The 27,702-nt window shown below is 43.4% G+C and overlaps 1 protein-coding gene across 1 annotated transcript; it reads left to right on the top strand.

Annotated features, from left to right (window-relative positions):
• The first annotated feature begins 1,663 nt into the window (after nucleotides 1–1,663).
• On the top strand, nucleotides 1,664–26,500 carry HHIPL2 (HHIP like 2). Its single transcript, XM_061183668.1, has 9 exons — nucleotides 1,664–1,975; nucleotides 5,028–5,680; nucleotides 6,574–6,717; nucleotides 8,501–8,832; nucleotides 10,631–10,757; nucleotides 18,115–18,260; nucleotides 21,954–22,035; nucleotides 25,277–25,359; nucleotides 26,076–26,500. Exons 1-9 carry the CDS (start codon nucleotides 1,664–1,666, stop codon nucleotides 26,498–26,500), a joined length of 2,304 nt encoding a protein of 767 aa, XP_061039651.1.
• Nucleotides 26,501–27,702: the final 1,202 nt, after the last annotated feature.

Genomic DNA, 27,702 nt, shown 5'->3' with positions numbered 1-27,702 from the left:
GCTTTCATAATCCAGAGCATCATGAGCACAGCCTTGGCTAGATTGAGGCTCAGTGTCCCTTCTTGGTGACGCTCTGGCAAAGGCTATTGGTGGTGGTGATGGGGAGCCAGTGAGAAGAATCTTTGACTTTGTCTGCATTTCAAAGGGCAGTTTTTGCCAGTAGGGACATTTCAGGCTGAGTGAAACCGTGGAAAATACCCAAAGGAAAGTGAGCTGAGGTACCAAATGTTCCCTGTGAGCCTGAGCCCCTGTTTGTGCCTCTGTTTGGGTTTGGGTTTGGGGCCTCGTGAGTTTGAGGTGCCGTGTCCTTTATCACTCATTCAAGAAGTATTTATCAAAGGCCCGTTATGTGCCAGGGACATGTATAAAGCAAAACATGTATTAGTATTCTTCAATACTAATGTTTAAACATATGCTAAGTGAGGAAGGATGCCCCCAAAGCAAGTATAGATTTGGCAAAAATAAAGAACCCAGATGTTCTGTGCTTCCTGATGAAACTGTCACTAAAAGTCCTCGCCGATGCCGTGTTTTCACCAGGCCACCCTCCCTCCTTTTCCTTCACCATCTCCTCTTTTTTGTTTTCTTTTCTTTCAGTTTTATTGTGTTACAGCACTGTATAAGTTTAAGGTGTACAGCATAATGATTTGACTTCCATTCTTTATGAAATGATTATCACAATAAGTCTGGTGATGATCTATCATCTCACATAGATACAAAATTAAAGAAATAGAAAAAAAGTTTTTTCCTTGTGATGAGAACTCAGGATTTACTCTCTTAACTTTCATATGAAACATACAGCAGTGTGAACGGTATTTATCATGTTGTACATTATATCCCTAGTACTTATTTAGCTTATAACATAGCATAAGGAGGAAGTCTGTACCTTTTGACAGCCTTCATCCAATTCCTCACCCCCCGCCCCCGCCAGTAACCACAAATCTGATTTCTTTTTCTATAAGTTTGTTTGTTTCTGAAGTGTAATTGACCCACAACACTATGTTAGTTCCTTTTACACAATGTAGTGATTCGCTATTTCCATACATTTCAGAACGATCACCACAATAGTTATGATTTGCCGTCTCCTCTTGACTGGTGAGATGTCCCCTCAGAATACCCACCCTTCCAGATGGCAGGAACTGCACCGTCCACTGCCTCCCCCATCCCCCTTCTGTCTTCCCAGACCCACACCCGTGTTCCCGTGTTGCTGCTGGCACAGCATCGCCTTCCAGTCTGCTGTCTGGGACCGTGTAACGTTTGGCGTTCTCCTTGGAGATCCTGGGCTGCTCAGCTTGTGAAGGGCTGTAAACAAAGTGGGGATTTCCTGCAGGAATTCTTTGCAGTTTTAATGAACCACGGCATGTCTGCCGTGGACATCACCGCACCTTTCTGCCAGCACCCCAGTAGCTCTGCAGTCAGGGCAGGCCTTGTACCAGCTTCCTGTTTAGGGGACTGGAAGGGAAGGGACGCCTCTCACTGCTTTCACAAGAGACAGCTACCCAGCTCCCAGAAGGGACACGGCTCAGAAACCGCCTCAGTGAACCTGGTGAGGGGGGGAAGAGAAGGAAGGAAGAAAAACTCAGTGCGGGAGGAAGGGAGGGAGGGAAACAGCAGAGAGCAAGAAGCCAGCCTGAGCACACAGCAGCCGGAGTGTGCCAGGACCAGGATGCTCAGGAGGTCCATTCCCAGGGGTGGTCGGGCCCCCTGGCTCCTTACCTCTTCTCGAATTTTCTGCCTCTGCCTCACGGTCTTGTTGGGACAGGGGGGCTTGCTGCAGGGGCACCCCCAGTGCCTGGATTATGGGCCCCCTTTCCAGCCCCTCCTGCACCTCGAGTTTTGCTCTGACTATGAGTCCTTCGGCTGTTGTGACCAGCGTAAGGACCACCGCATCGCTGCCCGGTACTGGGACATCATGGAATACTTTGATCTGAAGGGCCACGAGCTGTGCGGCGGTTACATTAAAGACATCCTTTGCCAGGTAGGTCTGAGCGGAACCCTCTGGGGAAGTGAGGGAGCCAGCTTAGAAGAGTGCCCTCCAGCCCCAGCCGATGGGGTGTTGGGCTGGCTGGTGGGGGTCCTGGCAGGGAGGGCTCTTTGGGCGCGCAGCCCTTTAGAAGCTTGTCACCTGCCAGCTGCCTCCACCTGGGGCTTTGGGCTCTGGACAGACACATTGAGGCAGAGTTCGGTTTCCACACGTTTCCCAAAGCTCTCCCTCTGGGGTTCTGCGGGCCCTGATGCTTTCTCAGGCCCCAGAAGAATGCGATTGGTATTCTTCATGGAGCTCTCTGGGCAGCCATGGTCTGGGTCCTCCCTGCAGGGCTCTGAGAGCTGGGCACAGCACACACCTGTGGTACTCACAGAGCACAAGGGGGGAGTGGTGGCATCCGTTGGGATGCAGCCCTCGTCCGGGTCATTTGTGCCAGGGGGTCTCTGGTGTGATGATGGGGGCTCTCCCCAGCTTTCCAGACCTGGCCTAGGAGAGCTTCAAGCTGCTGAGTGGCAATGACTCAGAGGTTCTGCTTCTCCTGGCTCTCCAGTAGCCAAAACCCACATCCTTGGCAGACATCACCTCGGTAGGGCTCAGCCCCAACCCACGCTGGATGCAGACTGCACACACTGACTTTGTGGGAAGAGGGGTTCAGGGGTAGAGGGGAGAGTCCGTGTTGGAGAGCAGGTAAAAAAGGTTGCCATGAGGAGTAGCGCTCTAATGACGTGCTGGGGGTGAGACACAGCAAATCCAGGCAGACCTTTGATCTGAGACCCGCCTGGGCATCTCAGCACAATTACTTGGCTCTCCTGCTGTGATTCCAGAGCCAACTGGCCACCCTAACTCCCAGTGAAGGGAACATAGCAGAGCCTGGCACAGAAGCCAGCCACCTGTGAGGCATCGCTCCTGGCTGTCCTCTCTCACCTCGGGTTCCACCCCTTGGCTGTTTCCTGGAGAATTAACTCTGCGATAACCATCTGGGCAGAAGCTGGGCTCTTATGAGCAACACTGAGGCTCTTAATTTCTGAGATATTCCCCTGATAAAAATTTCTCTTCCCTCCCTCTCTCCTGCCTCCCCCTTCCCTTTTGGGTGAGGTTTCAGAAAGCCAAATTCAACAGCTCTCCTGTTTTAAGGATTTGAGGAATAAGAATAACCTACACATGTCTACAATGGGAAAGAATACGAAAAAGAATATATATATGTAAAACTGAATCACTTTGCTGTACAGCAGAAATTAACACAACATTGTAAACCAACTATACTTCAATAAAATTAAAAACAGAACCAAAAATGAAACAAAAAAGAATAAGCTACAAGTGTCTATTTATTAAAATTCACAACTTTATTCTCCCTCTTTCTTCCCCCGCCCACACGTGGTGTGTTCCCAGCAATGATCCTGTAGGCAGCTACTAGGACCCCCCATTTTACTGATGAGGAATCAGGAGTTTTAAAGGACTTACTGAAGGTCAAACAGTGTCGGGGCACAAATCCGGAGGCTCAGGCTCCAAGTCTCGTGACCTTTTGTTCACACCACGCCAAAGTAGAGTCACAACAGCCCTGGCCCATCCACTCAGGGGTTCTCTGACCTGGGGCAAGCATAAGCTCCATTAGAACAGAGCCTTTGGGCACCTTGCACACTGTCATAGCCCCCGTGCAGAGGACAGTGCTTGGCACACAGTAGAGACTCTTCCTGGGCCTTCATTTTCTAAGACAGAGAAATGATAGTTCCTGAGCTGATTGAGTAAAGGCAACTGTGCAAACTCTAAATTGCTGCATAAGAGTGTGCCATGGTAGTGATTATGGGTCCACAGCCTCCTTTGCTCCTGGGTATTTCATCCTTATTTTTGTCTTCCGTCTCTCTTCTTCTTTCTACTCCCCAGCGGTGGACAGCTCAGGCAGGGACTCAGAGCAGTTCCTATGGCTTCTTGTCAGCAGCTCTGACAAGTATCCTAAATAGAAACAGACAGCCCAGGGAGAGATGCTGTGAATCTCTGGGTTTTCTTCTGCCCTTCCCAATAACCAGGAAGTCGCTCTGCAGTCTGCAATCAAGGCTGAAATAAGAAAGAATGGGGAACTCAACATATCTGAGAAATGCTGCTGGTCCCTCTGTTAAGTGATGAGAGAACAGACGTGAATGAGACGGCCCTGGGAGAGGCATCGGTGATCAGAAGCGGGTTCTGGGCCAGAGGACCCTGCCCTACTCCACAGCCCCAAACTACCCCCTTTAAGTTGGTCTTTCTTACTTTCCTCATCTCACTTGCCTCTGCCTTTCATCACTATTGAGAGTTGGTTGTCTGCCCACAATATTCTATTTTCCTCCTAGAAAACGCTATAGTTTAGGGAGGCCCAAGTAGCAGATATTCCTTTGGTTCACAGTCCTTGTATGTTTGTCAAGAGCAGTCATATGGCCCCATAGCCACAATTTAAATTTGTGTGGCTCCCAGCATGGTGTTTTGTATATATTAAACACTTCAATATTTTTAATAAATAAGGGAAGAAATTGCTAGATGCCTAATCTCTGGGAATGGTGTAGCGTGTTCATTTTGATCATTTTATTTTTAAATTATACAATATTTTGAACATACAGGAAAGCACAGAAAATTAAGTAATTAACACTACGGATCCAACACTGAGATTCAACAAATGTAAAACTTTTGCCACATTGCTTCAAATGCGCATAAAGAAATTAAACCTTACAGACACAGCATTTATGATAACGGGAAAGATGGAGACATTTGGTACTCTCTCTTTTTTAGAAAAAATTGATCATTTAATAAAACTATGTCAGGAATGAACTTAAAATGCTAGAGATAGTGTAGTGAATATGAGGCTCTTTTTTTTTTTTTCCTTTCTGCTTTCCAGAAGCATTAACTGGGTAGAAAATTTGGGTCCCAGAGAGGAACTTTACCAGTAGTTGGTAACAGGAGCTCCAGAATCCTGGTTCTTTCCCAGATCTTTTTTCCCACTGTTTGCTCAAAAACTGGTTCCAGCTCCACCGTGGTCAGTCTGCCCGCTGGGGCTGAGATGCCTCTTCTTTTCCAGGAGTGCTCGCCCTACGCAGCCCACCTCTATGATGCTGAGAACCCGCGGACGCCCCTCCGGAACCTTCCCGGCCTCTGCTCTGACTACTGCTCTGCATTCCACTCTAACTGCCACTCTGCCATCTCCCTGCTCACCAATGACCGCCGCCGCCAGGAATCCCATGACAAGGATGGCGCGCGCTTCTGCCACCTCCTCAACGTTCCCGACAAGGACTACTGCTTCCCTAAAGTCCTGAGGAGTGACCATCTCAACCGCAACCTGGGGGTGGTGCCCGAGGACCCTCAGGGCTGCCTGCAGCTCTGCCTGGCCGAGGTGGCCAACAGACTGAGGAACCCAGTCTCCATGGTCCACGCTGGGGACGGCACCCATCGCCTCTTCGTGGCCGAGCAGGTGGGGGTGGTGTGGGTCTATCTGCCTGATGGGAGTCGCCTGGAGCAACCCTTCCTGGACCTCAAGAGCATCGTGCTGACCACTCCCTGGATTGGGGATGAGAGAGGCTTCCTGGGGTTGGCTTTTCATCCCAAGTTCCACCGCAACCGCAAGTTCTATATTTATTATTCATGCCTGGGCAAGAAGAGGGTCGAAAAGATCCGGATTAGTGAGATGAAGCTTTCTCGGGCAGATCCCAACAAAGCTGATCCCAAATCGGAGAGGTGAGGCATACCCACGAGAATCTACAGCTGTGTACTGTGTTTCAAAATATTGCCAATCAGTCCTCTGAGATGATATAGGGGAGCTTTCCTGGGTTTAGAGCTACTAGCTTATAATGATGATAAAGGAGTCATTGTTGATTATTGAGGTTAACCCAAGTTAGCTTCTTGAGTCTATGGCTTCTTCATGGCTATAGCCACCCACCTTACAGTTGTTATACCTAGAACCATGCTTGCTTGATTTTACAGAGGGTAAGCAAAGGCCGGCAGCCATAAGGGTTTGAGAAATGATTTTAGATAATATCAATATATTAAATATAATAGCAGCCTCTGATTATTGCGTGACCATTAGATCCCAGGCCCTTTACCATGAACATGGGAATTCTCATCCTTGCAGGAAGCTGTGATGCAAGGCCGTTAAGTTACTGATGCCTGGTCAGATGAAGGGCTCAGTTCTAACTGACCCCACGCTCCTGCTCTTCCACTCTACCATTCCGCCTTTTTTCCTTCTCCTTTCTGCCTTGTCTCTCTCTTCCCATATAGACAGGTTAGGGGATTGGAAAGAGCACGAAGAAGTGATAGACTGACCCCTGTGTGGTTGCCCGAAGGAAGGGACTGAGGGTTCTTGTAGAGCAGAGAGTAAGGCTGAGCCCCAGAAAAGGGTGATTGTTACCCAGCTGTATCTACAGCTCATGTATTCAGGATATGAAAGAAAAATGATCCATGAGGGAGTCATACTAGGAAATGAGGGGTGTCCCAGAGCCCCCGAGCTACCTGCTTTGTGATCCTTGGGAACTCTGAAGCAGGTCTTGGCTGGCTTGGACCAGTCATTTCTGGATGTCTCAAGAGGATGCTCTTTCAGTTTGTATCAAAGTACGGTTTCTTTTTCCTTCCAGGGTCATTTTGGAGATAGAAGAACCAGCCTCAAATCATAATGGTGGACAACTTCTTTTTGGCCTGGATGGCTATATGTACATATTCACTGGGGATGGAGGACAGGCTGGGGATCCCTTCGGCAAGTTTGGAAATGCTCAGAACAAGTAAGCTGGATGGAGGCTGGGCCCCTGTCCCTAAAATTTAGGATGAGCCCTGGTGTAACGTTTTTGCTGAGATGGAATCTGCAGAGGGTCAAACCCAGATCACTTACTGTAAGATGTAACCCCCTCTGTTGATGCAATGGGAAGAATATTTGGTTTTCTGTCCTATACATTTCAGGCATAATGTAATTTGGTAATTAATATTATCGGTGCTCAATGTAACTCTCAGAGGGCCATGTAGAGATGAATTCAGAATTTTTAAAAAATATATATTAGCGGGACATTATTTACTATGCCAAGATCTGACCGTCCAGTTCAATTCAACTCAACAATATTATTGATCACTGTGTTCCAGGCACTGTGTCTCATGTGGAGACACATGAGAAGTCAGTTAATAAGAGCTAATGTATATTGGATCCTCACTGTGTGTCCAGTGCTGTTCTAAAAGCCTTATGTATGTTTGAGCATGTAATTCTGACAACCACAAGGGCAAAAATTTTAGTCTGTTTTCTTAATTGACGTATCCCCAGCACCTAGAATAGTGCCTGGCACCAGAGTCATGCCATAAATACATTTGGAATGAATGGATTCTATGAAGTGTAGGTATTATGATAGCCATTTTATAGACAAGAAAATAGAGGCAGAGCGGAGTGAAGTAGTTTGTCCAAGGTCACACAGGGAGTCAGTGGCAGAACCAGAATTCAAACTCAGACAATCTGGCACAGGAGCCCAACGAGGCTGTGCTAGCTAGATAAACGACACCGGATCCTTCTACCCTTTGCACCCAGCAAGCACGTGGCTCTCAGTATCCCTAGTAATAAAAATATTAGGGTTGGTAATACAATAATAAAGAGCTAACATATGTCGAATGCTGACTGTATGTCAGGAATTGCATGACATGCTATGTACACAATAACTCAGTTACATCACAACCACGTTGCAAGGTAGTTACAAAGGAGGAAACAGAGGCTCAGAACCACAGTCATTGGTAGAGCTTCTTAAAAGCCTCTGTTCTTTCCACTGACGACATTGTTATATGAGGAAGAATAGAACCAGCTCCTTTAAAAAATTCATAGTATTAGACCAAACCTGAGAGAAACCATCCCGTTATAAACATAGAAAAATTGAAGCTGCAACTTGCTCCATGTCACATGGACCAGGACTACATCAAACTTTTGCCTAGTAGCTCTCTTTGAGTCAAAAATCGGGAAGTCTTAACACTATATATTGTATATATAGAGCGAGTATGTGTGTGATATTACCTCCCCATGTGATTCTTGGTTGTCACTTGAGATCAAGTATCAGTAGGCTCTCTTGGGCGGTCTCCTCTAGTTCTGTGACATTTTATTTTATTTAGAATACGTAACATGAGATCCACCCTCTTAAAAATTTTAAGTGTGCAATACAATATTGTTAATTGTAGGGAAAATGTTGTACAGCGGATCTCTAGAACTTATTCATCTTGCATGCAAATGGCCAACAGGTACATGAAAAGGTGCTCAATGTCATTAATCATCAGGGAAATGCAAATCAAAACCACAATTAGATATCACCTCACACCTGTTAAGATGGGTATTATAAAAAAACAAAGCACAAGTGTTGGCAGGATCTGGATACATTTGAACCTCTGCATTCTATTGGCGGGAATGCAAAATATATAGTGCAGCTGCTATGGAAAACATTATGGAGGCTCTTCAAAAAATTAAAAATAGAACTAGCATTTGATCCAGCAGTCTCACATCTGCATATTTATCCTGTGCCTGTTTCTTGGCCTTCTTCTTTTCAGAAGTTCCCTGCTGGGAAAAGTGTTAAGGATCGATGTGAATGGGGCAGGCTCAGGTGGCAGGCGGTACCGAGTGCCCCTGGACAATCCGTTTGTTTCTGAGCCAGGGGCCCATCCAGCCATCTATGCCTACGGGGTCAGAAACATGTGGCGCTGTGCCGTGGACCGAGGGGACCCCATCACGCGCCAGGGCCGAGGCCGGATGTTCTGTGGGGATGTGGGACAGAACAGGTTTGAAGAAGTTGACATCATTGTTAAAGGCGGGAACTATGGCTGGAGGGCAAAGGAAGGGTTTGAATGTTACGACAAAAAACTTTGTCACAACGCCTCTTTGGGTAAGTGAGAAGCTCTCTGATTTCTTGAATGAGTTCAGTGAGTTGCAGGTGGAGGTGGGGGAATAAAACCTGGGAGTGTCTTGCCCTGCAGGTCGTTACAGTGCCTTTGTTTGTGTCCTGTGGGCTCGGGCTTCTTAGAGTGGTCCTCCAGCCACTGGCACCTGAAACGCCTTGGTGCTTGTTAACCTAATTAATTTAAATACTGGATGGATTGGGGGGGTGGGATTGACCTAGGAATCTATACTTTAAATAAGTTACTCATGTGATTTTCAGGCATACAATTTTGAACCACGGGCAGAGGAAAATAGGTGGCTATATGTTTTTATTTATTTACCATTTGGGAGGGCCCACTGAAATGATATTCTGTGTACAATCAAGTAATAGTATAATGCCTAAGTATCAATAATCAAGGTGTGCTTTAGAAACTTTATTTGGCTTAAAATTCCAACTTTCTGACTTTATCACCATTGCTTAGACTTTTTTGTCCTCTTGTTACCGAACTCAGGTTTGGCTGCTTTGTCGCTCAAGATTCCAATACTGAGAGACAAGTGTTGGGTAAAAGGAAAGGTAGTTTTATTGAGGAAGCTGGCCATCCTGGGGAGAAGGTGGACTCATTTCCCAAAGAACCAATTTCCCCTTGCCACTCAGGTGGAAGAGTTTTAAAGGGGGGTTTCAAGGGCGTATAGGCGGAGGGAGAGGCTACATGCAAGACAGCACAGTCATCTCCGACGATCATCTTGAAATTGGTCATGCGGTGTGGTCTGATCAGAGTCATCTTGATTGGTTATTTTTTTTTGGATTGTTTTAAATACAGTTAATCTTTAGTTCCAGGGTTGGTTTGTTTCCATTTTCTTGAGGCTAATTCTTGGAACTGTGGAAGATGGAGCAGCTTATGTCATGGCTACAGTCTGGCCATCATGTAGTTAACTTCTTCCACCTGGTGAGGGTTTCAGTATCTGTAAAACAGGTCAAAGGATATGGCTCAGTATATTATCTATCGCCTTTGAGGAGGAACTAAATATCCTTGACTTTGTTTAATGACTAAACTATTATTATTTTGTCCTGTTTGACTATTTTCCTTGCTTCTGCATTTTTTCATTTCTCTGATTAAATTTATTCTTTGGCTAATGTTTTTCTTTCTTTTTTTTTTTTTTTCTCTTCCCTCTTGCGTCTCCCTCCCTCCCACCCTCCCTATCCCACCCCTCTAGGTGGTCACAAAGCACCAAGCTGATCTCCCTGTGCTATGCAGCTGCTTCCCACTAGCTATCTATTTTACATTTGGTAGTGTATGTATGTCCATGACACTCTCTCACCCTGTCACATCTCACCCCTCCCCCTCCCCATATCTAATGTTTTTCTACAGACAAAAGGCAGGTGGAGGGCTCGGGGTGGTCTGTCCTGGGAAGGCCTCGGAGGGTCCTGTTCTTTACACTCTTAAGTTACAAAGCAGACATCCAGATCCTTGCAATATTCCAAATCCTTAAACCTGAGGATCTGCCATATCCACCTAGGGGGAAAATTTAGGTGTGTGGATTTCCAGGGCACTGCCCCACATATGGGAGAATTTTAGGCTTCCTCTCTGCTTTCAGAGACGAGTCAAATGGGAAGCTCAAGAATATCATGGCTGGTCTGTCGAGAAAAATAAACATGATTCGCTTGGCTGCCTGTCCTCCCAAAGACCAAGAGTTGAAATGTTCTCCACCTAGTCAGGCAACTGCATTAAAAAGCTCCCTTCTTCCTCCTTGAAGCTCCCAGTTTTTAGCCATGACACTCACTCTTTTTCCTTGTTTCTGGACAGATGATATTCTGCCAATCTATGCTTATGGCCACGCAGTGGGGAAATCTGTCACTGGAGGTTACGTCTACCGTGGATGTGAATCCCCAAATCTCAATGGCCTCTACATCTTCGGGGACTTCATGAGTGGGTAAGGAAGGATTGATGTCCTCTCTCTTTTTTTTAATAATTTTATTGAAGTATAAGTTACATATGACAACATGCAGTGTCTTAAGAGCATGGTTGGATAGTTTTACAAATGTATACACTCATATTAAGACCAATCATATCAAGATACAGAACATTTCCATCACTCTAGAAGGCTCCTTCTTGACTATTGGTTGTGAGTACCACCCCTTTCTCTCTCTCTCTCTCTCTCTCTCTCACACACACACACACACACACACACACACACACACACTAAGCCAGAGATAACCACTCTCATAACAGATTAATTTTGCTTCTGGAACTTCATATAAATGGGATATATAGTATGTGCTCCTTTTTTGGGTATGCTTCTTTCATTCAGTAATGTCTGTGAAATTCATCAATGTTGTTGCATGTATCAGTAGTTTGTCTCTTTCATTGCTTTGTAATATTCAATTGCATGAATATGCCACAGTTTATTCATCTGTTTTCCTATTGATGGATGCTTTGTCTATTCCCAGTTTGGGGATATTGTGAATAAAACTGCTACAAAGCTTCATAGTTTTCACTGCAAAGGACTTGCACATTTAAGTATTTCATAGTGTTTGATGCTATGTTAAATTTTGTTAAATATATTTATAGCATGTATCCAGCAACCTTGTTGAACTCCTTATTAAAGTGACATTTTTGTTGATTCTATTAGATTTTCTATGTAGAAGATCATTTTGCTGTGAATATAGATAGTTTTTTCTTTTTCTGAATTGGAAGCCTTTTATTATTATTTTATTGACTTGTTGCTTCACTTCAAACCTTCAGTACAATGTTGGATAGAAGTAGGGGAAAGCATTCAATTTTTTACCAATAAGGATGATGTCAGCTGTAGATGTTTTGTATATGCCCTTTATCAGATTTAGGACATTTCCTTCAATTCCTAGTTTGCTGAGAGTTTGTATTAGGTATGGATGTTGCATTTTGTCATATGCATCTTTGCATCTGGTGAGAGAATCATGTGGCTTTTTCATTTTTAGCTTGTTAATATGGTGAATTGCATTGATTGATTTTTTTGATCATTGAAGTAATCTTGCATTCCTGAGATAAACACCACTTGGTCAAGTTGTATTTGATTAACATATTGTTTTTGTTTTAATATATTGTTGAATTCAATTTACTAATAAGTTGTTTGGAGTTTTTGCATCTATGCTCATGAAGAAATAGTGAGCTGTAGTTTTCCTTTCTTGTATTATCTTTGTCAGATTTTGTTATCAGGTTAATGTGAACTTTATAAAATGAGTTGAAGAGTATTTCCTCTTCTTTAATTATCTGGACTAGTTTGTGTAAAATATGTGTTTCTTCCTTCTAAGTGAAGCCATCTAGATCTGATGTTTAATGGTAGATAACACGTAGTTGGGTCCTGTTTTTTGATCCACTCTGACAATCTCTGTCTTTTAATTGGTACATTTAGACCATCAACATTCAAAGAGATTATTGATATAGTTGCATTAATATCTGCCATATTCATTACTGCTTTCTATTATATTTGTTGACCTTGATCTTTGTTCCTATTTTTTCTTCTACTCTTTTTTCTGCCTTTTGCAGATTTAATTGAACACTTTATCTGATTCCTTTTTTTCTCCTTTCTTAGCATATCATTTATACTGTTTTTTGTAATCTTTTTTTAGTGGTTGCTTAGCGTTTGCAATATACATTTACAACTAAGCTAAGTCCACTTTCAAATAACATCGCACCACTTCAAGGGTAGTCTGTGTCTTACAAAAATAAAATAATCCCACTTCCTCCCTCTTGTCCCTTGTATTACTGTTGTCATTTATTTCACTTATATGTAAGCATACGTAAGTATATATAATAATTATTAATATATAATAATTATAGCAGTGATATATTAAATAATAGTTATTAATGTAATAATATATTTTATAATTTAATAACACTATTATTTTACTATATACATAAGCATACATAATCAAATACATAGTTGCTATCAGTATGTTGAACAAACTTCTATCTGTTAGATCAATGAAGAATAAGATAAATAAAAGTTTGATTTTTACCTTCACTTATTCCTTCTTTGATGCTCTTCCTTTCTTTATATAGATTTGAGTTTCTGACCCATATCATTTTTTTCTCTCTAAAAAACTTCTTTTAACATTTCTTGCAAGGTAGAGGTACTGGCAACAAATTACCTCAATTTTTGTTTGTCTGAGAAAGTCTTTATTTCTCCTTCATTTTTGAAGTATAATTTCACAGGTACAGGATTCTAGGCTGGCAGCTTTTTTCTCTCAACACTTTAAATATTTCACTCCACACTGTTCTTGCTTGCATGGTTTATGAGGAGAAGTTTGATGTAAGTTTTATCTTTGCTCATCTATAGGTAAAGTTCTTTCCCCCCTCTGGCTTCTTTTGAGATTTTTTTCTTTATTTTTGATTATCTGTAGTTTGAATATGATATACCTATGAGTAGTTTTTAAAGCATTTATCCTGCTTGGTGTTCTCTGAACTTCCCAGATTTGTTGTTTGGCATCGAACATTAATTTGGGGAAATTCTATATAATTATTGTTTAAAATATTTCTGTTCCTTTCTCTCTTCTCCTTTTGATATGCCTGTTATGCTTATGTTATACCTTTTGTAGTTGTCTCACTTTTCTTGGACATTTTGCTCTGTTTTTTTCCAGTCTTTTTTCTCTTTGCTTTTCAATTTGGAGGTTTCTATTGAGATATTCTCAAACTCGGAGATTCTTTCTTCAGCCATGTCCAGTCTACTAATAAGCCCGCCAAAGACATTTTTCGTTTAAGTTATAGTGTTTTTGATCTCTAGCATTTCTTTTTGGTTCTTCTTTAGAGTTTCCTTATCTCTGCTTATATTGCCCATCTGTTCTTGCATGCTGTCTACTTTATCCATTAGAGCCCTTAGCATATAAATCATAATTGTTTTAAATTCCTAGTCTGATAATTCCAACATCCCTGCCATGTCTGAGTCTGGTTGTGATGCTTGCTTTGTCTCTTCAAACTGTGTGTTTTGCCTTTCAGTATGCCTTGTAATTTTTTCCTAATTGCTGGTTATGATGTACTGGGTAAAAGGAACTCTGTAAATAGGTCTTTAGCAAAGTGGTGTTGAGGTGTGGGGGAAGGGAAGTGTCCCAGTCTTATGACTAGGTCTCAGTTTTTTAGTGAGCCTGTGCCTCTGGACTGTGAACTTCATCTGTGTTTCTCAGTTTCTCTCCCCTTTCCATACACATTTAGGTGGGACAGGATGGCTACAGTGGGCTGGAGTTAGGTACTTACCTTCCCCAGGTCTGTGAGGCTCTGATAAAATCCTGGCAGGTTAGTCTCTGGTTAGTTGCTCCTGAGGAGAGACATTTGTTAAGAAAAACAGAAAGCACTGGTATATTTCAAAATGGTTCCCTTTTCCCTCCCCACTGCTGGAAGCACAAGGAGATTTTGCTCTGATATTTACTGTGGGAAACTGGTCCAGCTCCTGGAGGTAAAAGTCATAAAAGTGTGGGGACCCTCAATGACTGGGCACTCCTGCAGCTTCTAACTCTCAGACTTGCCCACACTGAGCTTCTAGCGATTTGTCAATCATAGGTTAGGTTTTCCAACCCCAGAACTGATTCCTGTGAAGGTTTCTGCTTGTGGTTTTCTATAAGTTGTAATTCTCTGTATCTGCCTGTTCGTCTCTCCAATTTTGGGGGCAGTGGTTTGCCCTGTGACCTCACTTCTCTTAGGGATCTAAGAATAGTTGTTGATTTTTCAGTTTTTTCAGCCTTTTGCTTATTGTTAGGATGGTGTGCTGACTTCCAAACTTCTTACATGCTGGACCAGAAACTAGAAGTCCTCTGAAGTTTTCCTCGTGGAGATTTTTAACTACAATTTCAATTTCTTTAATAGATATAGGCTATTCAGTTTATTTCTTTCTTTCTGAGTGAGCCTTGGTAGTCTGCCTTTCAAGGAATTCATCCAGCTCATGTAATTTTTCAGATTTATTGGCATAAATATTCTCTGATTATCCTTTTAATAACTGTGTCACTTATACCAAATATTGGTAATTTGTGTTTCTCTCTCTCTCTCTCTCTTTCCTGATCAGTCTGTCTAGAGTTTTCTCAAATTTATCGATATTTTAAAAAACCAGCTTTTGGGTTCATTGATTTTTTTTCCTATTATTTTCCTGTTTTCTATTTCATTGATTTATACTCTTTTCTTCCTTCCTCTTGCTTTGAGTTTAATTTGCTATTCTAGTTAAAGTTTCTCAAGATGGAAGCAGAGCTCATTGATTTGGGACCTGTCATCTTTTCTAATGTATATGTTTAGTGCTATAAATTTCCCCTCAAGTACTGCTTTAACAGCATCCCATAAATTTTGATATATGTTTTCATTTTCATTCAGTTAAAAAAATATTTTCTAATTCCCCTTTTGATTCTTTGTCCCACAGTTTATTGTGAAGTGTGTTGTTTAGTTTCTAAATTATCTGAAGGTTTCCAAAAATCTTTCTGCTATTGATTTCTAATTTAGTTTGATTGTGGTCACAAAACATACTACATATGATTTGGGAGATTATCCTGTATTATCTGGATGGGGCCTAAATGTAATCACAAGCATCTTTAGAAGAAGGAGGTAGAGGGAAATTTGAAGACAGAAGAGGTAGAAAGCAATGTGACAATGGAAACAATGAGAGAAAAGGCAATGTGACATGGGACCATGAACCAAGAAATAAGGACAGCATCCAGAAGCTGGAAAAGGCAGGGAAACAGAGTCTCCTCTAGAGCCTCTGGTGGGAGCACAGTCCTGCCAACACCTTGATTTTGGCCCAGAGAAACCCATTTCAGAATTTTGGCCTCCAAGACTGTAAGAGAATAAATGTGTGTCGTTTTAAGCCACCAGGTTGTGGTAATGTGTTACAGTGGCAGTAAAAATGAATACAGTTACCATTCCTAATACTCTTCATTCCTTTGTGGAGATTCATATTTCTTTCTGAGATCATTTTTATTCTGCCTGAATAGTTTCCTTTAACATTTTTGGAAAAATGGGTCTAGTGGTCATGAATTCTTTCCACTTTTGCAGTCTTTATTTTCCCTTCATTTTTTGAAAGATATTTTTGCTAGGTATAGAAGTGTATGTTGACATATTCTTTCTTTAATTCTTTAAAAATGTCCACTATCTTCTACTTCGCATCATTTCCAATGAGAAATCTGCTGTCATCCTTATATATGTTCCTCCATATTTGTGTCATTTTTTTCCTCTGGCTGCTTTTAAGATTTTCTCTTTATCACTGGTTTTCTGAAATTGCATTAAGACATACCTTGGTGTAGTTATCTTCATATTTCTTGTGCTTGGATTTGGTTGCACTTATTGGATCTGTGAATTTATAGCTTTCATCAAATCTGGAAAATTTTATTTTTATTTTTCAAATTTTACTTCTGTTTCCTCACACCTTTTCTCTCCTCTCATTTGGATACATTTATACTGGGGCATTTAAAGTTTTCCTACAGCTCACTGATGATCTATTCGTGTTTAAATTTTTTGGCTAAATTCATTTTTGGATAGTTTCTATTTCTATGTCTTCAGTTCATGAATCTTTTCTTCTGTAATATCTAGTTTGCCATTGATCCCATCCAGTGTGGGTTTTTAAAAAAAATCTCAGATGTGTTTTTTGTCTCTAGAAACTTGACTTTTAAAAAATATATCCTAGGTCTCTATTTAATGTTTTGAACATACAGAATATAGTAATAATCACCTTTTTAATGTTCTTGTCTGCTGATTTTAACACCTGTGTCAATTCTGTGTCAGGTTTTGTTGATTTTTCTCTTTATTATGGGTCATATTTTCCTCATTCTTCACCTGCTTAGCGATTTTTGATTGGATGCCAGACATTGTTTACTTAACTTGTGGGTGCTGAATATTTTTGTATTCCTATAAATATTCTTGAGCTTTATTCTGGGACACATTTCAGTTACTTGGAAATAGTTTGATCCTTTCAAATCTTGCTGTTAATATTTGTTAGGCAGGACCAACATAGAGCTTATTCTAGAACTATCTATTCTTCAATATTGAGGCAAGACTTTCCCAAGAACTCTACCCAATGCCCTGTGAATTACATTCCCAATATTTCTGACCCTGAGTAAGTGCCAGGTACTTTTAGTTCTAATTATTTTCCTTGATTTAGCTATTTTCCTCACATGTGTCTGCTGTTAAGTATACTGATAGATTCTTGAGGATGACCCTTTGCAGATCTCTGGAGTCCATTCTCTGTGCAGCTCTCTTCTCTCCAATACCTGTCCTACAGACTCTTCCTGCATTGGTCTCCCTGGACTCTCATCTCTGTCTTTTCAACTCAAGGCCTGTGCTAGGCTCTGCCTATGTTTTTCTTCCTTATGCTAGAAACTCTTTCAAGGTAGTAAGCTGGGACAATTGTGGGGTTCACTTTGTTTATTTCTCTCTTAGGGAACACAGTCCTCCATTGTCTGATCTCTAGTATCTTTTAAACCATTGTTATTCTATTTTGTCTAGGTTTTTGACTATTTAAGGTGGAATGGTAATTCTAGTCCCTGTTACCCCATGTTAGTTACAAAGGATGTTAATATTTTCATGCTGCAATTCTTCATGACAGAGATAAGGTAGAGTTAGTAATTGGGTCAGTTCCTTTGTCATCACTTGTTAGATCTTTGGGATTTAATTGTTCTTTATGTTTTTCCCATAACCTGCATCCACAGTGATTCTTAATTAAAGCATATGCATTAGAATTACCTGTGGTTGGGCATCTCTGTTTCTATAAAACTCTTCAGGTGACACCCCTGGTTACCCAACTTCCTTTCTTTTTTCTTCTAAAACCCTGCTTTTAGTTCAGATAGATGACAGAGGAATATGAGACATCTATCTGCTACTATACAGACATAATAATAATAATAGCTACTGGTTTTGAGCCCTCACTATATGCCAGACACTTAGTGAGATATTTATATATATTATCTTATTTAACGTTCACAATGCTTGCCTATGGTAAATTCTCTTACCATCCCCCATTTTATAGATTGATAGATTTTATAGAGGCTTAGAGGTGTTGAGCAACTAGCCAGTTAATAAAAATTAGATTAGTCTTTTGTAGTGGTGCAACCTTCACAGGGCACCAAGCTCCTCTTATAATAGCAAGTGAACTTCCCCATCTAGGGCAAGTGGGTGACCGAAATATCTCTGCAGCAGCTTTTTTGATTCCTGAGGGAGGCTAGTTATTGATCTCCTATGGGAAACTCAGTCCTAGCAGTCAAGGATTCCCTGATTCTAGGAGGAAAAAATATCCTGCATGGTGGAAATATGGATTCCTAAAATATAAGGTTTTGCTTTTCATCTAGTCGACTTATGGCTTTGCAGGAAGATAGAAAAACCAAGAAATGGAAGAAAAAGGACATTTGCCTGGGCAGCACTGAGTCCTGTGCCTTCCCAGGGTTGATCAGCACATACAGCAAGTTTATCATCTCCTTTGCTGAAGATGAAGCAGGTAACAAACGTACAAGGTTATTCTATTTCTGCTTACTGGAACTTAATCACAGGCATTGTGAACTGAACATTTACTATCATAATAATCGTTATTATTACTCTTATTATTGTTATTGAAAAAGCAACTACCACTTTTTTCTATTTTCAATGTCATTTAGTCACCTTTTATAATGTACTGGATACTGTTCTAAGCACTTTACATTTTAAAATCTTATTTAGTAATCACAACACCCCCATGATGTAATTATTATGTTTATTTCACCAATGAGGAAACAGATTGACTATGCCGACTTACCCCTTCTTTGTTGAACTGCACAGCTCACTGTGCAGGGCAGACCAAGGTCTACACTGTAGTCTCTTCAATCCTTTGACTATGAAGGAGGTGCATGTGCTCCTTCCTTCCTGATTTTATTCTAATCTGCAATTATACAAATGTGAACAGGGCCAACAGTGGGGCAGACAGTGGGTGTTTATCCTGCTGGTGTTGCCTGAGAGAAAGTACCTCTGATGATCCCTCTGGGCTGGGCTCTTTCTGACCCTGCCAACAGTTTGTTAGGCCACTTCTGTGAATGAACAACAGAGAATTTCTTTCTTGAGAGATCTGAGAAAAGGGTAGACAGCTAGGTAGGAGGCTACTCACTAGAGAGATTAGGCATACGTTAAGGGCATCAGCAAAGCAAGGCATGCGTGCACATAAGAGCGGGGTGGGGGGGAGGGAGGGAGAGAGAGAGACTCAGCTTTAATAAATATCCTCAAATTTTGAAATCAGAAAATGAGGTTTTAATTTCAGCTTTACATAAGTTATGTGTCAATTTGAAAGTTAAATTTTTATTTTGTTTATGTAAGTGGCAACAAGGCCTGTGATCCTTCCGGTATTTGGCACTGCACCTAGCCATGCTTGGAGGCAAGGAAGAGAATAAAATGATCTCTTAGGGGTCCCTTCCAGACACAGGACTCTCTACAAGTGTAAACCAAAGCCATGATGGTTTCCTCAGTGTTTGGTTACTTTCCACTCTGAGCCATGGGTGGCTGTACAAGAGCTTCACTTGAGTTGGACATAAAGAAAACCGGTCAGCAGCTGCACCGTTTCCTCTCAGCTAGCTTATGAATAGATAGTTCAGGATGAATATTTTATAGGAGAGGATATTTTGGAAAATTTAAGCGTTCTTGATAGAGAAAAGTCTTTGTGAGTTCCGAATTGGAAGTCCAAACATACAAAAAAGCAGAGAAACCACAGGCTGGCCGGTGATGCTCACTGGAAAGTAGATGATGTGAAAGCCACAGGCCATGGTGGGGCCTCTCTCCTGCTGGTGCCCCAAGGAGGCTGGAGCCCCCAGAGGCTGGAGACCCTTGGAGGCAGCCTGCCTGGGGCCCCTGGGCTGCCGCATTCTGTGGCTTGCTCCTTTTCAGGATGCCACAGAAAACCCAGGTTTTGGAGGTTTGGTTTGTTGAGCCGGTAGACTTCTCGCAGGAGAAAACAAGGCAGTTTTTGAACACCACTCAAGTACATCTGGCAGACAAAACTAAGTGTCCTTGGCCGAATTTGATGGAGTGGACTTGCCAAAGTGTTCCCAAGCCAGACTTTGCCCAAGGGCAGCCCTAAAGCCAGGGAGGCTGTCCCCGAGGCAAGTTATTTTCTTCCAGAGTTGCTTGCTTTTGTGTTTTTGCAAAGAGTGATTCAGATTTTCTGCATGTGTTATAGTCTTTCCCATTATTGACCTATTTAGAACTCAGTATTATTTCATTATTTTACTATCAGTCACCAGCTTGAGATAAGCCACATTTTAGTTGCACCAGAGCTCTGCCTTCACTGTTGCTACAGTTTATTTCCTGAGTTCTTCTAGCCCACAGCTGACACAAATAAATGAGTGAGTAAATAAATGAGTGAGTGACGGGCGTGGGGCTACCTGTGGCTGAGTTCTGATGGGTTGGATTTCTGAATATCAGTCACTGAAGCACATCCTCAAGAGGACTGGCTGAGGTCATAAAGCTTGCAGTAAATTCACATTGCATGCATTTTGCTTTACATGGCCTGTTATAGTTTTTTGGTGTGTTTTTTTGCCCTAAAATACATTTTTAAAAAATGTCAGACCCTACAGATGAAATTCACTTCTAGCATTGTCTTCCCCGAAAAATACAGTGGGAAATCTATGGCATGTTTGGAACATATAATTTACACCAACTGTAGTCATGTGTAGGGAATATGCAGCAATGCAGGGTTTCCAATTCTCCTTTTAGACCAGAAATTGTTTGCGTGGTTGGGAGGGACCCCTGCCCGAGGGTGACCTGTGCACATGCAGACAGTTGGTAGACACCTCATTTATCTAAAGTCAGCATCACCTTGGATGGTACCTGGGGTTTCTAATCAGAGGGGCAAACTGGCTCTAGGGAAGGGTTTGTCCTAAGTCCTCAGACCCCCTTACAAGGGGAAGATTATAAATACAGTTTGTCAATACACAAAACCAAAGTCTATTAGGCAGTTGTTACCTTGTGTGCGTTACCTCTGCAAAGAACATCAGTCTCACAGTCGGCCCGAGACAAGCATTAGTCACTGCTCTCCACAAATTCAAGGAAGAAGATTGTTTAACTAGCTCAGAGCTGTCTAAAGCTCTAGGCTTTTCCAATTTGCACCTTATTAAGACGTTTCCTTCCATCAAGTTGAGGGAGAGCTTGTGTAAAGCACACAACAGCAAGTGCATTAAACCCAGTGCGATAGCACAAAAGTTGTGTCAGGCTCACAAAACTGTCACGGTGCCAGCCTTTAGGGAACAGAGACATAAGGAAGTAAGAGGAACTGCCGATGACTGAACACTTTCTCATTTCATACCTAACAATCAGGGGAGGTATTCTTATCTCCCTTTTACAAATGAATAAATAACACGAGGGTTACCCAGGTGGAGAGGTTGCCCAAGACGACACAGATGGTAATGGGTGTTATCAGATTTCAAACTCAGATTTATCTAACCAAAGTTGGGCTCATAAACCCTACACTGTCCCTCACAGGGAACCGTGAAATGAGGTGGAATGAGGTACTCACTATGAGAAGGGAGCGGTGTTTTCTGGAGTTCAAACACGAGGAAATGGGAGGAAACAGGGGCCCCTGGTAAAAGAGGTGCGGAAGACGGTGGGTGGAGGTGATTTCTGTGGGGTGTGGAGAAGACCAAGGGGGTGCTGAGGAGTGGAGGGTGTCACAGGAAATAAGGAACCCAAGACTGAAGAAGGTGGAGCTAGAGGACAGAGTGAGATGGGGGAAGGGGGACTAACACAGTAAAGAAGGGGTAATAGAATATAAAGTATCTAATAAGTGGTCCTCAGCCTGTGGCTTGCCTACCTCTGGGTTTCACGGAGACTCCTTATCACTAGTGAAGAACTGGGGAGGGAGATGGAGGCTCACCGAGGTGAAGTTTCTGAAAGCAAAGAGGTGATAAATGAGATGAGAAGCCCTTTGCTTCAGGCAACAAGAGCAGAAACGTGCCTATGCTGGGGGACACCCCAAGCCGGTCTGGGGGGGCTGAGATGGACTTTCTCCTTGGGGAGCTCACTGACAGCCTCACTGTCAGTCGGGATTTCAGAGACCCCTTCCTGGGGCTCACGCATTTCAGGGCCACAACCCCTGGTGATGATTTTCTGTGTGTTCAGCTGTCTCGGCACGGCCTTGTGTCCTGTCCTTGATGGCCTGTTCCTATTTTATCAGGGGAGCTCTACTTCCTGGCCACCTCTTACCCGAGCGCCTACACACCGCATGGATCCATTTACAAATTTGTTGACCCATCGAGGTGAGACTTGGGTTACCTTTTCTTCTCAGGCGATTGGAATTGGTCTTTATCTCCATGGCAGGTCAGAAAAACAGTCCTCACTCCCCAAAAATTACCAGATATGATCAACGAAGCGTATCTTTCTATTAGATGCAAAGCAGATTGGTCTGGGACTTCCCTGGTGGCGCAGTGGTTAAGACTCTGAGCTCCCAATGCAGGGGGGCCGAGTTCGATCCCTGGTCAGGAACTAGATGCCACATGCACGCTGCAACTAAGGAGCCAGTGAGCTGCAACTAAGGAACCCACGTGCCACAACTAAGACCCGGTGTAACCAAATAAATAAAACAAAAAAAAGCAGATTGGGCAGACAAATGTGTAGGACAATGCATCTGTAGGAATTATGGAATATTTGGGAAACGGTCTCTTTGTGGTTGGAAATGAGGATCTTGAGCCTTTCTAGGATGACTAGTCTAGACCTGTGGCTCCTGTCTTTTTTTTTTTAATATGCTTCTGGAAACTTCTGTCTGGGATCATCTGACAGTGGGTGTACACCTCTGCCCACCTGAGTAGATATTGCCGCCCTATCCCGTGGGTTGTTCTTTGGCACATACAGTTGGTCCTCCGTATCCGTGGGTTCCACGTCTGTGGATTCAACCAACTGTGGATCAAAAATATTTTTAAAAATTCCGGAAAATTACAAAAAGCAAAACTTGAACTTGCCATGCCCTGGCAACTATTTATGTAATATTTACAACTAATTACATAGCAGTTATATTTATTTACAATTATTTACATAACATTTACATTGTGTTAGGTATCATAAGTAATCTAGAGATGATTTAAAGTATATGGAGAATGCGTAGGTTATATGCTAAACACCATACCATATTACATAAGGGACTTGAGCATCAGTGGGTTTTGGTATCTGCGAGGTCCTGGGACCAATCCCCGGGAGCTGTATCTTAAACTCTCAGGTTTCTCAGTGTCTCCACCTGATCCTTTCTGGAATTCAGTGACAGTATTTATTCACTTGGTAGACTCTATGATGTTTAACTCTGCTTCTCTGCCCACCTCTCTCAGAGACTAACCAACCTTCAACTCATCAGGCAAAAGCCATACTACAGCCTCGCATTTGTGAGGTTGTTGAAGGTGTGTGCGTATCTGTCCCTGGGAGAGTGATGTAGTGTATCCATCCCGAGAGCTCTGGGCAGTGTGCGGGATTTCTCTCAGGATTCTTACCCAAAGCCAGAAAGTCTCCCCATGAGTCAGCTTGAAGGTAGACCTGCAGAGGAAGACTTCCCTGTGAGGTTTATGTTACCATATCCGGGGTGGTGTTCAGAGGACCTTTGCTGCTGGTGAGGGCTCAGAAGCCCAGCCCAGCACAGCTCCCCTTGGCAACCGGGCTCGGGTTTGGTGTTCTCAGAAGTTCCCAGAAGAGACTCAGTCCCTGAGGCTGTGCCCGGGGGCTCTCCTGGTGGAGTGCAGGGTTGTCAAGGGTGAATTAGGGACAGGCTGTCTCCACTGCTGGGTCCACTCCATGCAGATCTCCTGTGCTTGAGGGATGCAGCAAACCCAGGGTCTTTAAAGTGCTTCCAGTGGCTGACGGTGCCTGGGTGGGGAGTTTTCTGTTCTTTCTATCAACAGTTTTCCTATGTGAATCCCTTTTTCTTTCCTTTGACAGTTTCCTGATGTGGTTGGGGGATAATTTCGCTTACCTCTAGTGGCATGAGAGGTCAATCATAAAGCAACTGTAGAGGCTGCTCCACAATGAAGACATCCTTTCTCATGCACCTTTCTCTCAGTTGACATTTATGGAGTCATTTCCGTGTCCCAGGCACTGTGCTGGGTGCTGTGTGTGCAGGCTGACCTTTGATGCTGACAGAATCCCAGTGAGACAGGGTAACACCCTCAATCTACAGATTAGGTAACTGAGCCTAGCTACCTTCAATCCCTTGCCCGAGGTAGAGCTGGTAAGAGGTGACAGAGGAGAGGAATGCATTCCTCCTTCTGGCTCAGTCATTTCAGCACTACCTATTCACTTCAGTTATAATGACGACTTGAACTGTACAAACTTCTGTAGCGGTGGACCCAGATTCTGCTCTGCTTACTTCTTCAGCCCGTCTTTGCACTAAATGCAGCCTCCCCAGCATTCTAAGGAGCAGTTGGTTTACTTATGTATGATTTCCCCCTTCCATCTTTTCCTTCTGCCCTTCCCTTAGAATCATAGACCCTGGATGCTGAGTTTGAATCTTGGCTTTACCACCAACTAGCTGGGAGTCTTCCTAGTCTGCAAAGTCCCTTTTATTTCAGAAGATGCACCCAGGGGACAGCAGTTTAAGAACCAGAATACTAGGAGGCAGAGAGGCTGCCATTACTTAAGGGGCCGTGCCATGAGTACCTGAAGAGATTTTCTTTAAAGGGAATCACTTTTGTATGTGCTGAGCACTGCTCCAAGCGTTTTTTAAAATCTCATTTAAAAAATAATTTAAAAAATTGTGTATCGGGGCTTCCCTGGTGGCGCAGTGGTTGAGAATCCGCCTGCCAATGCAGGGGACACGGGTTCGAGCCCTGGTCTGGGAAGATCCCACATGCCGCGGAGCAACTAGGCCCGTGAGCCACAACTACTGAGCCTGCGCGTCTGGAGCCTGTGCTCCCAACAAGAGAGGCCGCGACAGTGAGAGGCCTGCGCACCGCGATGAAGAGTGGCCCCTTCTCGCCGCAACTAGAGAAAGCCCTTGCACAGAAACGAAGACCCAACACAGCCAAAAATAAATAAATAAATTTAAAAAATAAATAAATAAAAATAAAAAATAAAAAAAAAGAAACTGCCAAAGTGTTTAAAAAAAAATTATCTATCAATCACTTATGGTGTGCCAAGCACGCAGTTCTTATTTAATTCTCCCCGTCTCCCTGTGAGGATGGGTGATATTACTTTTTCTATTTTATAGAAGGGAAAATCGAAACTTAGCAAGGCTTACTTGCCCATGGTCCCCAGGATTTGTACCCTATTCTCTCTGTTGCCAAGCCCATGCTCCAACCCCCTCACTACACTGTCCCCGAAGGGCCTGCAGTGTCCCTGTGATGTCCATGTCCTTTCTCCTCTCTGTCTGGGCTCATCGCAGATTTCCTGTTACATCTGTCCCATCTCTATGGATAAGGGAGGGCTGAACCCAGTTCTTGCACATGTATGCCTTCTGGTGACCGGGATTTCGTGGTTCCATCTTCAGAGTCTTGTATCCTCACTTTTTCTCTCTGTTTTTAGGCGAGCACCTCCAGGCAAGTGCAAGTACAAGCCAGTGCCGGTGAAAACCAAGAGTAAGCGGGTCCAGTTCACGCCACTTGCCAGTGAGTCCATCTCTGTCTTTAGGCTCAGGCCTTGGTGTCGAGGTGCCGGCACAGTGCCCTCTGCAAACAGCTGCAATCCCGGGGTGGCAGGTCTTATTTTCTCACCTAAGGCTTGTCCTCTGGCTGAGGACTCTGACCTGTGGCTCAGTCTGTGTGTCTCCTCTGTGTACCAGGGTGAGAGGGGGCAGCACCTGCTTCTGCTGTGACCTGCTGCCATTCATTCATTCGTTCATTCATTCGTTCAAGTATTCATTCGTTCATTTAGTACTTACTTTGTGGCAGTCCCTGTGCCAATCCCTGGGGATACAGCAGTGAACCTGACCTGTAGGAGTTTAGAATCAAAGGAGAGGAGGGCATGTAGCGCAGGCAAATGAAGAAGTAAATATAGCATTGATATTATCCTTCTGGCGAGAAGGATGTCCAGGGGACTGAGAGGGCCCTCAGAGTGAGACCCTCTTCCTCCCGGTAGGGTAGTCAGGAAAGACTTACAGGGGAGGGACACTATCTTAAGGGAACTATTCTAGAGCCATGCATCTCTGGAGTGGTCCCATTACAAAAGTAATCTATTTAGATCAAGGCCAGGGAATTAAACATATTAATTTCAAAAGAATTTATATTCAAGAACCCTCAAGTGGGCATAGGATTCCTGGGCGGCACTTCCCTTCGAGCTACTTTCCAGAACTAATATTTCTCCTAAATAAACGCTTGTTTCCCAGAAACGGTCTTGGACTTGCTAAAGGAGCAGTCCGAGGAAGCTGCTAGAAAACTGTCCAATGCAACTTTAGCCTCCAGTCCAGACCGGGCCTCGTCTCAGAAAGGCTCCTCCAAGAAGCCGGCTTCTCCCACAAGCAGCAGGAAGACTTTTCCAAGGTCTGGTGCAAAGCAGAGAGCCAGAGCGTGGTCCCCAGGCCCCCAGGGGAAGAGGAAGAAGAGCCCGAGACGCCCCCGAGGTAGAGGCAGCCAGTTGGCACAGTGGAGGCGAGCTGGCAGAAGTCTCCCTCTGCCTCTTCGGTCACGGCGGCTGGTCAGGGAACGAGGGCCCAGAGAACCACCTTGCCACGCGGAAGCTGCTACTGCTGAAGGTGACCTTAGACGTATGGGAAGCCGGGGGTGGAGGTGGGAACCGGCGGAGAGAGCTTGATTTAGGCGGCACGGTTGTCCTGCCCACGGGAATTTTTCCATCTAAACGGATGCTCCTTGTCCGCTTCTGCGGGGAGACCAAACCCCATGTTGCCAGGGCACCTGGCTACTCATGTGCACTAGTCTGTAAACCTGCTTGGAATTCCACTATGCGTTTATGTTTTGCTTTGTAAATGCCTGTGACCTAAGGTAGTAAATCAACACTTGCTCAAATGGACAAGCTCCTTTGAGCTCCTTTATGTTTGTCTGGCGTTAAGAAATGTGACGTGCCTCACCAGTTTACCTAAGAACGATGTCACTCCCATGCCTCATCCCAGCTCAAAGAGGACTGTAGAAACAGGTTTCCAAGGAGAGCCCCTCTAAAATGGTCATCTCCTTTGCCCCCTGTAAAGATCAGGGTCTGTATAAGGTCAGCTCCTGTTCTGTACCTCCAGTGCCTATTATTTTGCCCTGGCAAATAGCGTAATAAACGTGACTACATTTTGCATACCTATTGTGTGCTAAGTTTATATATTATATTATCTGAAACCTCAAAACCTTGCTTCTTATGTGTTGCCATATAACTTATGTTGAAGGTGAGGAAAGTGAGGCTTGGTGAGGTTAAGCCATGTGCCCTAGACCACAGCAGCCAGGGAGCAGGGAATTGTTCAGCTGGACTTGAGCCAATGCCCCTGTCAACCTCCGGTGAACTTGCCTCCCTGGAGGGGCCTCAATGAGGGTTGGTGGCTTTTAACCAGGTATTTGAGGAATGAAAGCGCTAAGAGAGGAAATGATCCCTGTCTTCAAGAAGTTCTCCAAATTGTGCAAAGCATCCAGAATGGTATAGGCAATTTGACTTAAGCAGAACAAAACCAAAAATGCCCGGGCTGTTAAGGACTTTTAGAGGTCACGTGATCCTTGCTTTAGATGAGGTTGGACATATCCTGGACAGGTTATTTTAGACTTCCAAAGGAGTAGATTCCATTTTTTTCTTCAGCAAACTCCATTTGTAGGGTAACCTAACCTAATCTAAATACACCAAGCCTCTCTGATTCTCTTCCTCTTGTTTTGTCTTTATTAAAGATGCAAAACACTGGTCATCATTTTCTGAAGATCATTTTTAGATCATCTCTTAGCTACCTTCCTTTGCCCTGTCTCATGGTTTTGCTTTTCTTTACTTTTGCCTACCTTTGTAGCTCTTATGAACACTCTAGTTGACTGAAA

Source organism: Eubalaena glacialis, chromosome 3, assembly GCF_028564815.1.
Source record: "Eubalaena glacialis isolate mEubGla1 chromosome 3, mEubGla1.1.hap2.+ XY, whole genome shotgun sequence".
In the NCBI taxonomy this organism is placed as follows: domain Eukaryota; kingdom Metazoa; phylum Chordata; class Mammalia; order Artiodactyla; family Balaenidae; genus Eubalaena; species Eubalaena glacialis.
The sequence above is the reverse complement of the archived record's forward strand: the minus strand, read 5'-3'. Positions and strand labels throughout refer to the sequence as shown.